Raw genomic sequence first — 13,528 nt, forward strand, 5'->3', positions numbered from 1 at the left:
AGAGTCACTAACATAGTAAAGAAATGAGTATGAACCATATCTGGAAAACAGTTTCAGCTGTGGGCTCTAGAGAACACGCTTCAGACAACAGGAGTTTTGGATTCCTATGTTAGCGTCCTATGCACGTGCCCTGTACTTTACGAAGTCTTACACCACAAGTACACAGTTCATGGAGTACACACACACACAAATATAAATATATAGGGTATACAGCTGTACCTACATGAAATGCTATATTTAGCTAGTCTGGAGTTCAGAAATTCAAAGATTACCTGGCATAATAATATAAAAAATGAGTTACATCTTTTGCCCCTTATCTTGTGCTTTGTGATTACCTGGCATGTTTTTTGAATTACATTCAAAGTCTTGTTGTTTACTCTCATTCAGGATTGTCTCAGTTGCAGTGTCAAAGCTTTCGCTGGCAATATTCCAGTTAAACATCATCGATCCTTACCATGGCGTGCTACAGTACGGGAGCTTTAATTCAAGCAGTGGATGTGGTATTGGCTTTTAGGTGCCAAAAACTATGGTTACTATGTAATTCTTAGCAAACTACACAGTACTGAATTTATTGCACAACACTCCATACCACAATTATCCTGCAGTAAAATAATACGCAAAAGTCTTGTAGGATATGTTACTTGCAACATTTGCAGCAGCAGGACACTTAATTACAAACAAGTTGCTTGTAAACCTTGAGCATCTTGACTTGTACCTCTTTTTTTTTTTTTTTTCCTTTTTCTCCACAGTTCTGGTATCTCTGCAGGTGGACATGGAACAATTGTTTTGTTTTTCAGAGTTCTTCACTCTCCACCACCTTTTGGGTGGCGGATGCAAACATCACGGGGCTTTCAGTAGTTGGGAAGGCAGAAAAAATGTCGAGTCCTTGACCGGTAAGGTTTGCATACCAACTGCCACCTGGTCGAAGCTTTATCGGTTGTGGAATTTGACGGTGCCACTGAGCTGAAGCAACAAGAACAGAACAGGCTGTATAAACCTCTAGTGAAGTTAGCAATGGAACAACAGAAATCAGTGAATGTGACTGAAAAGTTGCTTCCGATATCCTTGAAGAGAGCAAAGAAGGGTTGTTCCCTGTTTTTAGGGGTCTGTTTCATCAAATATGATAATTTGTGTAGTTTACATTTTGAGTGTTTCTATTGAAGTCTACAGCTGGAATTCCATCCCTGTTCAATTCAATGGCAACGTTTACATGGATTTCACTAAGTCCGAAATATAATAATTTAATCTTTGGAGCCTTGTCCAAGTCTCTTGCAATCAAAACAAAAAACATAAGATAGCATGAACAGAGACGAACAAAATGGACATGTCACTGATCTTGTACTACTCCATCCTCTGGGGCACTTTTCTTCCTGATGTTTTTTTAGTGGTATTTAATTTCAAAGTAGCCATATAGGGATTTTGTTTTTGAAGAAAGCTATTACAATTTTTATTTCCTTCTACTACTTGCAACTGGTAACACATTTCCTGTTTTTTTTTAAAGATAGTGAAAAAAATGTAATCCAAAGACGCATATCAGTAATGTAAAAATAACATTCAGCCTGTTCCCATATGAACAAATACCTTAACAATTTTTTAGAAATAATTAGCTATTATATAATACTTAACTGTTACCATTCTGAAAACACTTCAGAAAGGGGAACATTTGAAAAAGAGACTCTTTTTGTTGCTGCCCTGAATTTGTTTCTATTTGAACAATATGCTCATTATTTACTGCACTTTTTTCTTTACATGTGAAGTTGAAGGTATGAGACCACACTTCCAATCCCCCAGCCCCGTCCACTCAAAGTAGCACAAAGAAGAATTATTTCTGTCACTCCCTTTGGTGCATAACACTTGCAGAGTCTTTAGAAAAACTATGGTTGCAATCAGGAAGCATTTTTTACTTTCTATCTTTTTCCCGTTTGTACCCTGAATCCTTCATATGAAAGTTTAATTTATGTCTTGCAACGTTTAAATACTTAAGGAATTAGTTTTCGTTTTATGAGACCTTTTTTTGATCAGACTCTGCCCAGCCCCTGCTTGAATGTTGCATTGCTATTGCCTGTGTCACCACGAGGTGGCAGAAAACTGACAGAGATTCACTGATGACTGGTTATCCCTGATAATTAAGTAGGTTTTTTAAAAAGATGAGAAATACAAGGTTGAAAACCTGGCGGGTTTTTTGTTGTGTTTGTTTTTTCCCCTTTGAGGTGATGGCTATAATCCAGCAGTTTCTCGAATGTTTTCCGTTTTATAATGCTGCTTAAGTGATCAAAGTACTTTGTTGCTATAGATAAATTGTCTTAACGATTGCATCTGGCAGAGATACAGAGTAATTAAATGATGTGCTGTAGTTCTTGAACTGGCCTGGAGCCTTTGCTTTCCTCCCTAGCCAATACGTACCGTATATGTCAAGCCTCGCAGTGCAAGAGACGATGCCGGCTTCGTTCTTTGCAGACAAGGTGTACCAGCCAGCGTCTGCTTTCTTGGCAGGTTGAATGAGGAGGCATACGTACCCTGTCGTATCTTGATGCATGCTAGGAAAACAAGTGGTTTGGAATTAGTATTTCTTAAGAGCCTATCAACTTTGAGATTTTATAATCTGTACATTAAATATGCAATAGGTGAGTTAGTACATATGCTTTCAGTACGGCCTCGACCAATGATCAGAGTAGCTGGAATCTCTTCTTGCTTCTCTGAGTTTTGCAAAGCCACGATGTGATCGTGTGAGTGGAGTTGTTGCTCTATGTGTGTTAATACTGGAATTGTTTATTGAATTCCAATTAACTAAACCCATGCGAAGCTGGGGTTGGTCTCTTCTGCCAAGTAACAAGTGATAGGATGAGAGGAAACAGCCTCAAGTTGCACCAGGGGAGGTTTAGTTTGGACATTAGAAGAAAATTCTGCACAGAACAGGTTATCAGGCACTGGAACAGGCTGCCCAGGGCAGTGGTGGAGTCACCATCCCCAGGGGGATTTGAAAGCCAGGTAGATGTGGTGCTCAGACATGTGGGTTAATGGTGGGCCTGGCAGTGCTGCGTCTTAACACTTGGGCTCCATGATCTTAAAGGTCTTTTCCAGCCTAAAGAGTTCTATGATTCTATGACTGGCTGAAAGAGCAGAGGTGTTACAAGGCTGATGTTAGCTCCTGGCATCATGAGGTGTGGAAGGTTTCCCTTAGTCATTCCTCTCCTGAGCTGAACCAAAAACTTGCTTTCTAAGCTTCTATGAAACAACTGGAAATGAAGCATTTTAGGGCAGGTGTTCATTTTCCATTAACTGCAGTGTTTGCATGTGCATAACCATAAATCCTGTGAAAGTACTGGCACTTGAAATAAATCCTTGCTCAATATGCCTAGAAGCAGAGGAATAAAGATTAGAGGCTAGAGAAGATCAAAGAAGGACAGCAGCCTTGGGAGTGGGGACACGGAGATCACAGAAAGATTTTTTTCAAGGCCGTGTTGGGTGGTGATAGGTGCGCGTTGGTAACAAGTGCTGCCGCAGGGCCAGGCTTCCTTGCAGGCGGCTTGCAGGGTGCGCGTGTGAAAACGTGCTGCTGCTTGAAGTTGATCTCAGAGGTTCAGTGACTGCATCAAATCGTTAGTTGGAGCCAAGTGAAATAAAGTATTAAAAAACAGGTTTATGCTGAAGTAGAAGTCTTAAAAAATATATGAAAGCAATTAGTTTCTCATTAATTACAGCCAGGCACATTATTTCATCAGGCTTTCTTTTGCAAAAAAGCAGTGATGCTGAACCCAAACACTGTTGTATTTTGTAAGCATGGGATCAGAGTCTTTGCTTGTGCCTCTGTATCTGATACGCTAAACTCTATTATCCCATGCTCTGGGGCATGCAAAACCACGTTCTGACCGTTACCACACAGGTTTTCATGGAAACGATTGGTCCGGCTGCAAGAAGCTCCAAGCACGGGGACGTGGGTACGGTACCTCATCCTCTCTCTGTTCGACGGGATCGTTTCATTGTCCTTCTTCCAGTAAAATATGGGTGGTGGCATTCCCACAACCCTGCATTCTAATCTAACGGGGTACCCTTCAGGAACACCACAGTTCTGAAGCTTCTCCAGAAACATGGGGGCTTTTTTTACTTCCTTTGCTGGAAAAAGAAAAACGAATACTGAGCAATGAGTGTTTTTATTTTTTGTTTATCTTTGAACAGTATGGAAGAACACGACGAAAATTAGTTGTGCAATATCAAAATATGTAGTGAATTTTAATAGGATATTGGAAGGAAAGTGAAATGCCATGATGTAGCCTCCGTAAGGGAACATAAAGAAAAAAAAAAGGGCAGAATTGTTGTTCTTTAAAGAGCATGGGCCTATCTAATGGGTCTAAACATACTACCATTGCAGGAAATTAATGCCAGATCTGTGAATTTCAATATCTCACATCTTGTAAGGCATTGTTAAAGAACAGTACGCACCTTTGTATTTTTCTATTTTAAAATATTTTTAAACTGATAAAATTGGGACTGAAATCTGGGAGACCTCAACACATACTGCGAATTCAAACCCTAAGGACTTTCTGGAGACAAAATGCAGAATATCGTTTTGTCAAGGCAAGAGATGTAAAGTGATGATGAGACAGAATTCTTACAGCCCTTTGTTAGTGCCTTTCCTTCTATCGGATGAGTTTTATAGCTGTTGAACTCTCCTACTATCAGTGGATTAACTATTTATTTGTACTTGTCTATAGGGAAACTAAGTAAGATAAGTTTGAAGAAGCACACACAAATAATTTCATCATCGTGACTACTTTTTCAATGATTCTTACCTACAACAGTGAGCTCCAGACTAAATGAATTTTGTCCTGTTTTATTAGTGGCAAGGCAGGTGTAAGTTCCAGCGTCGTTTTGTGAGAGGGGATCGATAAGTAGAGAGTGAACTCCTGTCTCTCGGACCAGCATCTTGTGGGTGCCGTCCGGTAGCACAGGTTTGCCGTTCAGCAGCCACGTCAGGTCTGGAGTTGGTAACCCGCTCACCTAACGGACAGGGAAACAGCTAGAGACTGGTGTCAAACTGAAAAATAGGTTGTAGTCAATTCATAGGTAAGCCTTCTTTCAGCTGCCTTCTGAATAATGTCAGAATCTAGAACAGAAATATAATTTTTTTTTTTTATGTCTCAGCTTCTGTTTTTTTCTGCTGATTAGCTCCAAGAGGGAGAAAAATGAAAAACAAAACAACAAAATCCCAAGAGAAACAAATACATGAAATGCCTACATCTGCCTTAGAAAGGAAGAAACGTGGTTATATATCAGATTCACAAAAGACTCCTAGTAATCTGCTAGTTATCTCTCTTATATTTTAGCCCTGAGGATAAGTCAAAGCCATGGATCTAAACCGCTACGGAGATTAATAGAGATGAAAAAGAGTTTTATACAAATGACTTTGTATTTCGTAAAATTTGGTGAAGAATGATGTAGTTCTTTGTAGCTGTTAAACTTCCATGCTTTAGATTAAATATTTTTTAGAAAGATTAATAGACTGTACAATAGTCTTAAAGATCCTTCCAACAGACAGGAGTACTTACTCATGCCCAAAATATTGCTTTCCAAGCAATGTTGTACAGACCAAAGAGAGTGGGAAGTGGAACTTGCCTGAACGAGGACTGTGCAATACCAGACATGCTTTAAGGCTTCACATGCTCTGCCAGGAGAGCAGAGCTAAGAATAGCTAAATTATTTGGCATGCCCCCTAGTAAACTCTACGTCGTAAATTAAGTCCTAATGAGTCTTGTTGATCTTCAAGGCATTAACTTCTCCTTCAGAACTTCTACCCTCTTCAGGGTGGGAGATGTTCTGGAGCACAGAAGAGGTCCATACCAGCACTACTGCCTTTGCTGTGCTACTGGGACGCAGGAGGACTACCGAACTGTGTTGGAGCAGATGAGTGTTTTAAAGCTGTTCGATCACAGGATGTTTGCTGTGGGCTCTCTGACCTCTGACAAGTCTCTTGTGTGTGGGTTTGAATCTGTGAAGGGGGTTGTTCCTGCATCTGTGTGTGCTGGGGAAGCATGGAATGAACTGGGCTCTGTTCCCTCTTTTCAGGGAGTATTAATCTTCAGTAATTCAGTCCAGTTCAGTGGGAACATTTGTTTGAAGAGAACCCAACATGCTGAATCCTCTCTTTCTCGTGGCTGGATTATGTTCAAGAATCTGATAACGGAGCAGAAGGACCTGTCAGTCCCAAATGAACTTCTGGAGTCCAGACTGGCGAGGGACATGGTGAACGTATCTAGTAATTTGAACAACCTCGTTAAATGAGACTTCTATTTCTGTGTTTTCCGTGTTCTTCATTCCATATAGCATGTGTTGAAAAGAAATCCCCTGAATCAGCTCAGACACAACAGTGGCACGAAATAATTTTAAAAAATGAAGCATTAAAACATCAGAAGTGTTCGTGTGTGCAGTAAAGAACATGCAAACACCTAGCAGTACATGTGCAGAGGTACAGAACGTGAGAATAAGCAGAGGAAGTAGTTAATACCTTACAGTCCAACCTGCAAAGGCGCCCTTCGTGTGCTACCATGTCACCTGGAGCCTGTAGAAAGTACGGCCTGAAAAAGCGTTCTTGAACTGCCTCTTTGTCTCCTTCTGGCACCCTGGGCCGTGCTCTGTAACACAAAAGTGGGATGTGCATATTTGAAAGTCAAGGAGTTTTTTTTCCCTAATACTGAAAGGAAGAAATTGAGGAAAAGGATGAACAAATAGCTTGAGTTAAATAAAAGAGCAAAAAGAAATGGACTGCTTGTAATTTAATAGTTGCACATGGTCCATTTAGAAAGATTATCAGACTAACTATATTGCACAATATCGTGGGGTTCCCAAGCTGTACTTCACTTCTTTTTGCTTTTTTTTGGCCAGGTTTCGTCTTGCTGGTCCATCCCTTGCCTTTAACTCCACTGCAGCAGGTAAATGAAATAATACTTAAGCCTCCTTGTATTTGAAGATGACCTTCAAAAATATCACATTCTCAAAGCGACGTGTTGGGAGGGAGCTGCTGCTATTATTTCCAGTTTTTGGTTGAGAACTGAAATACAGCAGCTCATTATTTTGAATGCCTTCAGTAAGAAGTGTAAAGTGGTTCCAAAGGACTCATCTTTTCTTTTACCTGTGAGGCTGAACCGTTGATATTCGGCCCCGAACGGGGATGCTCTGCACCATCAGGTGGCCTGAACAACTGATTCTGCCCTGCAGGACACAGTGGAAACAGAATTGATAGTTGGTTGATAGTGTGTTTCATTCTGAAGTATAAATGTTGAACATTTACAACACAGTAGGAATTATTTTTGTGAAGTAAGTGAACCATAGTAGAAAGTGAAAAGTAGGTGGGCTGAAATATAACTCAGAAAAAGGACAGAATTCAAACTGCAAAACTCGCACACAGGTGAAGGCAATGGTACTGGGGGTGAGACTATTTGCAGATCCACGTATTTGCACCCTAGATAAAGAAAAATTGTGTCTGGTAACACCTCCAAATGGAATGTAACTAATTGTTTCCCCTTGCTCTGTTCTTTTCACCTGAAATACCATGTCCATCATGTCACCACATCTCAAAAAGCGTCTGTCTGCAACAGAGCAGGGGGTCAGAAGATAGGGCAGGAGTTATAGTGTGAAAAAATGTCCTTAACGCGTGTGGCTGGGATGTGTGAGAATAAGGGAGAGGTTTCATCATTCTTCATGACATGGTTTCCTCTCCTGCCCACTGAAGCATCTGATTTTTGATACAGTCACCCCTCGATGTCCGATGAGAGGCCCAGTGTGTGTTCCTATTAAGATATATTGGCAAAAGATGAAACAAGTGTTCTTTGTGGAGGAAAATAAAACACCTTACTTGTGGGTTTGCAGCCATAATCGTATAGTTGCCATCATCATCATTAGCAGAAGCTTCAATATGTAAAGAACACGTTCCATCTTCTTCTCTGTTCATTTTGAAATGCGTGTTTTTCTTTGAAATCTGCTTTCCATCCTTGAACCAGTACACCTGTAGTGGTCAGAACCCCCCCCACCAGTGACTTAACACTTGCTCTGTAGTGGAACAGTGACTAGAAAAAACGTAGATAAGAGCATGACATAAATTGGTCAACTGCTAGTAAAAATTTTAGAATGTTATAGAACTTAGCTATGGACACATTACTGGTTAGGTCAGTTCTCATCTGTCTGATAAGTTAATTTTGGGGGGGGTTTATGAAGTTCTGTTTCTCCCGGAGTTGGCTGGTGGTGAGGCAGTCCCTAAAGCACACCAAGGCCTGATACATGCTTGGGAGCAGATGCTATTGTTTTAGAAATCAGGGGGTAAATTATTTAGTTTAGAGCTCTCTCTCCACACAACCATGTTCTTAGGAGTGAGACTTGCCAGAGGGAGGTATAGAAAATAGCAGGTAGTCAATTTTTATTCCTTTACTGCTAACAGTGAGAATGACTTACCTTGGGAACGGGTATCCCAACTATTTTGCAAGTGAATGTGATAGGAGATCCTTCCATTACCCGAAAATGCTTGAGTCTCTTATCAAAGATCGGCGCTATGTATTTGCCTGTGGGGATTTCCTCGTGTTGGATTTCGTCGTCCGATTCATCCACCGGTGTACGCTCAAGGCGAAATTCTATTTCGTTCATCAGCCTCTGCTCAAAGCTTGAAATCCTGTACTCCTGTGGAGGCAGAGAGGGCTTTGCGGTCATTTGCACTTTTAGACAATTTCTAAAATGCGTGAAAATAAAAAAGCTGGCCTAAACTGGGATGTATTGAAGCAGTCTGGATCTGGTCTGCAGACCCAGATTCTCAATGTGTCTCACATTTGCGGGATGTAACTAATACAACTGAGATTTTTCAAAGGCAGCTAAAAATCCAAACATGTAATTCCTCTAAGTCTTCATGAAAAAAGTTGTTCTCTTACACACCGTTGAGCAAGAAAGATCATGAAAACGTGCCAAATTCTTGAGGATTTTGTGTTCAAATTTTAGTCACCTGCTATATATATAAAGGAATACTGCTGTATATTTCAAATCAGAGTAAGTAAGGAAAACTATTTTCAGAGTAATTTACCTCCAGGTTAAAACCTGACCAGGTTTCCAGCTGGTGTAACTGAGAAAGCAAAACATATGGCCTTTAAATCCTGAGATGATTAAACAGACGATGCAAGAAAACCGGTATATTCCTATATAAATTACCATCTCTGAGAGCAGGCTTACGGATTTTTCTACTTTTGTGGCAAGCTTGAATCTTCAAAATCTCACTTGAGTCCGTTGGATAGTGCTATTATGGTGGGGATTGTTGCCTTGTTATAGGAAAGAAATGATCTCTTGCTTGGAGGAGAAATACCTGAGCAATTCCAAAAGTGCAATTTTCATTTTTTAAGTAGAGTTTTAGAAACTGGTGAACAGTAAATAAGGACGTAGCCTATCCTTTTGCTGAAATATTCCGTTTGTTGAAAAAACGAGGTTCCGAAAATGCACCTTGTCTGAAATCTTATGGAAAGTTAATTCAAGAATCAGCAAAGATCCCAAGTCCCTGGGACTTAGATCCCTGGTCGTTTGGCCATTCCATCGTGCTGCTGATTATGCTCTTGACCAGTAGTTCCCAAATGGTAAGGAGTGAAGATGGGAGAGGCAGCACAACGTTTTACCTGAAGAAACATTCTCATTTCTTCTGCACAGGCTTGGAGCGGTGCCAATAATTACAAGGTAATGAGAGTGCTCGTGGGGATGTTTCAGGATACCTTCCTTACCTTTTAACACCCTTCCTCCACTCTGCAGGTGCAGCTCCAGGAGGAGCTTTAGAGCTTGTGACTCTGTGGAAGTGTGGGAGACCTGTGCCAAGGCGTGGGAGCCACTGGCTGGTGCCAGCCCCTTTGTCAGGTTGGCTTTATCTGTTCTGTGGGCTAGCCAGCAGCTGATGATCAGCAAACAGCCCTATAAAGTTTCATCTTGCTGTACTTCTTCTCCCTTCATGCCGTGTGTCTTAACAAATCACTTGAATAGATGGAATTCTATTCTGTTAAGCCAGTGTAAAACGACATTCTCTAATTCCTGACCAACCAAAGCTATCATTTTTCCATTTAAACGGCGAGAGCTGGTTATAATGCCCCAAGGGGAAGTTAAGCAATCGATCTTTTACCCTTGATACTGAGAAAAGGCCTGTTTTAGGAAGCAAGAATCAAGTACAAATCAGGGAGTCACCACTATGTTCTAAGAAGCAGCCATGTCACTGACATGTACCACTGTCATATTTAATTTCTAGAGTCTCCTTTAAACTGAGGAATTCAAACCTAATACTTCGGTGCAAGCAATGTACTGAAGAACGTATCTGGAGTTTTGTTTTCCTTCCTTTTTTCTCCCAGAGCTTTCAATAGTTTCTTTTGTGTTGTTCAGGTAGTTCCTGGCAGCAGAGGGCAAAAACGTGTGCCAAAAACCCCAGCCTACTGAGAAAGGGTTACCTTGAGCATCTGAATTTTCCATTAGGACCTGAAGATAATATACATAATTCTTCTAAAAATTAAATTGGTTTCTGGGTTTTCACATGCTGTGTGGCCTTTGGAGATGTGGAAGCTTATTAAGGATTAATTAAGGCAGGGATAATCTCTTTCTCTCCTTCCCATTCTATCATCTAAAGATTTGTCACACGAGTAAAGGTCCAAGTAGCATAGCAAGTATGGTAAATATTAAAATTGCTAATGACTAGAATAATGTTTGAAATTAAAAAGGCAGTATTGTACTTTTAATACACACTCAGCTGTACAGTTGAAGATGAGGGAATCATTGCTTGGTCGCTGAAGTGACTTTTTCCCTAGCAGAGGGAAGTAGCGGGGCTGGGAAGGCATTACCGCTAGGCTTTCAAGTCATCATGGTAATGAGTAAGGTGTTGACTCCAGAGCAAACTGCTACAGCGGGGGGTTAAGAGGCAATGAAATACTACCAGCTAATGGGAGAGTCTACTACTGGGTACAGAGAGCTGAGTTCAGTCAGCATTTTTTCATGCTTGGTTGTTGGTTTTTTTCAGATTCATTGCTGTCCAAAAGAAATTGTGGTACGTAACAAGAAATTATTAGCGTAGGGTTGCTGAGGCGTGATGAGCTACAGATGAAAGCAAACAGTGCTGACAGAGACAATTAACAACTTTTATTTCCTCTGCTCCACGGGTTTGTCCTAAGTTGTCCAACCACCTAACATAAATTAAACTTAGAGCAATTATTTTCAAACTGTCTTTAACCTACTATTTCTTGCCTCTGTTTTAGATTAAAAAAATTTTCTGTGAACACAGCGTATCCTTTTCTTCCCTGACTGATGTGCTGAAGATGCTTTTCACAAACTTTACTTCTCTAAGAAATATGGGGAGCTTCTCCTTTTCTGTTTGTGAAAGAAAATAGGAGAGAGGAAGGAATGGATTTCATGGAGCTGCCTTGAAGTTAATCATGTACAGGTTTTCTCTCACATTTCTTGAGTGCATGTGACTGGTGTGCACACACAGGAAAAGCTATAAAATTATCAGAATAAACGCACATTGCAGTCTTGGAGCTTTTTGCTTATTTGTTAGATTTTCTTCTGGGATTAGCAAGAACAGAAAATAGTTGTTACTATGACTTTCTCAAGAACTCTTTTTATCACATGAGCCATAAAACTATTTCTGAATGTGGTTACATATGTGGAGTAGGGCAAAGTGATTGTGGTTCAGATGAGTATTTCGTAAAGTGTCACACAAAGAACAAGTTGATGTAATAACTGGGTACAATGTTAAAACTAGGCTGCAGCTCAGTACGCTGAGGAGACTAAGGGTGACAGTAACAATGGTCAAGCTCTGGGTTTGGGTGAAAAAAGTAGGGTTCCAGCTGCTTTTTGGCACCTCACTTGGAACACAAAGTTTTTACAGGCAGGAATTCACATGCTTGTTAATATAGTAGCCAGATATTTAAAACTGTGCTATCTCCCAGCCAGAAAACTCTAGAAATCAAGCTCCTTTCTGGAGGTTCAAGGTTCTGTATAAATTAGGTTATATGTAATAATTGTGCTTGTACATGTTAACAGTTAGTAGAAGCTTATAGCGTCAAAATAGTCTGACATTAGCCTGGTAACATGTGGAAATTACCACAAGTAGAATGGCTAGAGGAACTCTATTTGAATTTTTGATCCTCTTATACTGTGTAGAAACATAATTCTTTTTGCCATTCATTGTCACCTCCAGGCAAATTTCCTGATTTAATCCCAGTTTTGTAGCTTTTACTAGATTGGCTTTTTGGCAGAGTTATTCTAAATCCAATTAACAGTTTATCTAAAGAAACTGGCATATGCTGTATCTCATCATCTGTTTCCAAGCTGTAATGCTTCTTGGCTTCAAAATCTAATCTAGGCTACTCTGACAGAAATCTTGTTTAGTTTGTATTCTCTCTCCTTCCCCCCCCACACCCTCCTTTAGGAGTGAGAATAAAAACCCAGCAGATACCAACATGCATGCTTTTCTTCACTTGAAGAGATATCACTCAAGTGGCTCATTTCTTACAGATGAATTATGTTGGGCTGTCTTAACATGGCACAAGGCACGAATATTATCCTAACATGAACACAAACCCTCAAGGAGTTTAGCAATTCATCTGTGGGACACAGCTGAATAATTTCCAAAATACACTTCAGCTCTAAGTGATTGAGCAAGAGGAAAACAGAGGAGAAAGCAAATGAGGTTTGCATCACCAGACTCAGGTACTTAACTCTCATTCCTTTATTTTTCTTACTGTACAGGATTTGAGGTTTAATTATCTCTTCTTTCTATTTTATATTATTTGTACGGCAAAGGTTTTGGGAAATAATATCATTAATTTTTAAGTTTTGCCTATGAAGCTAAATTTCCTCTTTTTATAGCCATAGAATCATGGAATCATTTTGGTTGGAAAGGACTTTTAGGATCATAGAGTCCAAGCCTGTAAATGTTTTCAAATACCAGAGTGAAGGAGTCGGTTTGCATTACACGTATTTTTTTCATTCATCAAAATCCCTTCAAATTCTCTGTCTGCCCTTTTCTCCCCACACATCTTTTTTGTTTCAGCATGACATAGTCTAACTGAACTTTACCGAGATATTTTACTTGTAGGGAAGATAAAAAGCCCAGTGGACTAGACTGACAGATTTGGGGAAGTGGAGATAACAGTGGCTGTGCTCTCCTTTCAGCAAAAGGTGCAGTAGCTCAGACACACACTGAGGTTTTGAGACTTGGATGCTTTGCCTGACAGGATTTCAGCCTCAGTCTCCAAGAGGAAGCTTTGAGATCCACAATAATAAAACATTCTAGGGGTGGATATGAGTGGACAGGGAAGTTCTTTTTCTTTCTTGTCCCCTTTCACTTTGCAGAAATACTGAAACATCCACTATAGCAAAGACAAGAATCTAGGCAGTAGAGTGATTCTTGTTGTGTCTCTTGTTCTCTCCAGCACAAACTGGAAGAAAGGATTCTAGTAGCGTCCTCTGTCAGCCCTGACCGTTAAGCCGAAATGCTCTCTGAAATGTCATGCTGAAGGAGAGCCTGATCAAC

General features: G+C 40.3%; 1 protein-coding gene across 1 annotated transcript in view; it reads right to left on the reverse strand.

Moving 5' to 3' along the window:
- Nucleotides 1–704: 704 nt before the first annotated feature.
- MYPN (myopalladin) overlaps nucleotides 705–13,528 on the reverse strand; it is a gene marked incomplete at its 5' end in the record, with an annotated part of 28,624 nt that continues 15,800 nt past the window's right edge. The window contains 8 exons of the mRNA XM_009878890.1: nucleotides 705–963; nucleotides 2,404–2,537; nucleotides 3,948–4,113; nucleotides 4,791–4,998; nucleotides 6,503–6,629; nucleotides 7,127–7,206; nucleotides 7,850–7,999; nucleotides 8,443–8,664. Coding sequence (XP_009877192.1) covers nucleotides 794–963; nucleotides 2,404–2,537; nucleotides 3,948–4,113; nucleotides 4,791–4,998; nucleotides 6,503–6,629; nucleotides 7,127–7,206; nucleotides 7,850–7,999; nucleotides 8,443–8,664 — 1,257 coding nt within the window. The remainder of the gene's footprint in view (nucleotides 964–2,403; nucleotides 2,538–3,947; nucleotides 4,114–4,790; nucleotides 4,999–6,502; nucleotides 6,630–7,126; nucleotides 7,207–7,849; nucleotides 8,000–8,442; nucleotides 8,665–13,528) is intronic.

The sequence above is a fragment of the Apaloderma vittatum genome, unplaced genomic scaffold, assembly GCF_000703405.1.
Source record: "Apaloderma vittatum isolate BGI_N311 unplaced genomic scaffold, ASM70340v1 scaffold11701, whole genome shotgun sequence".
NCBI classification, from domain to species: Eukaryota; Metazoa; Chordata; class Aves; order Trogoniformes; family Trogonidae; genus Apaloderma; species Apaloderma vittatum.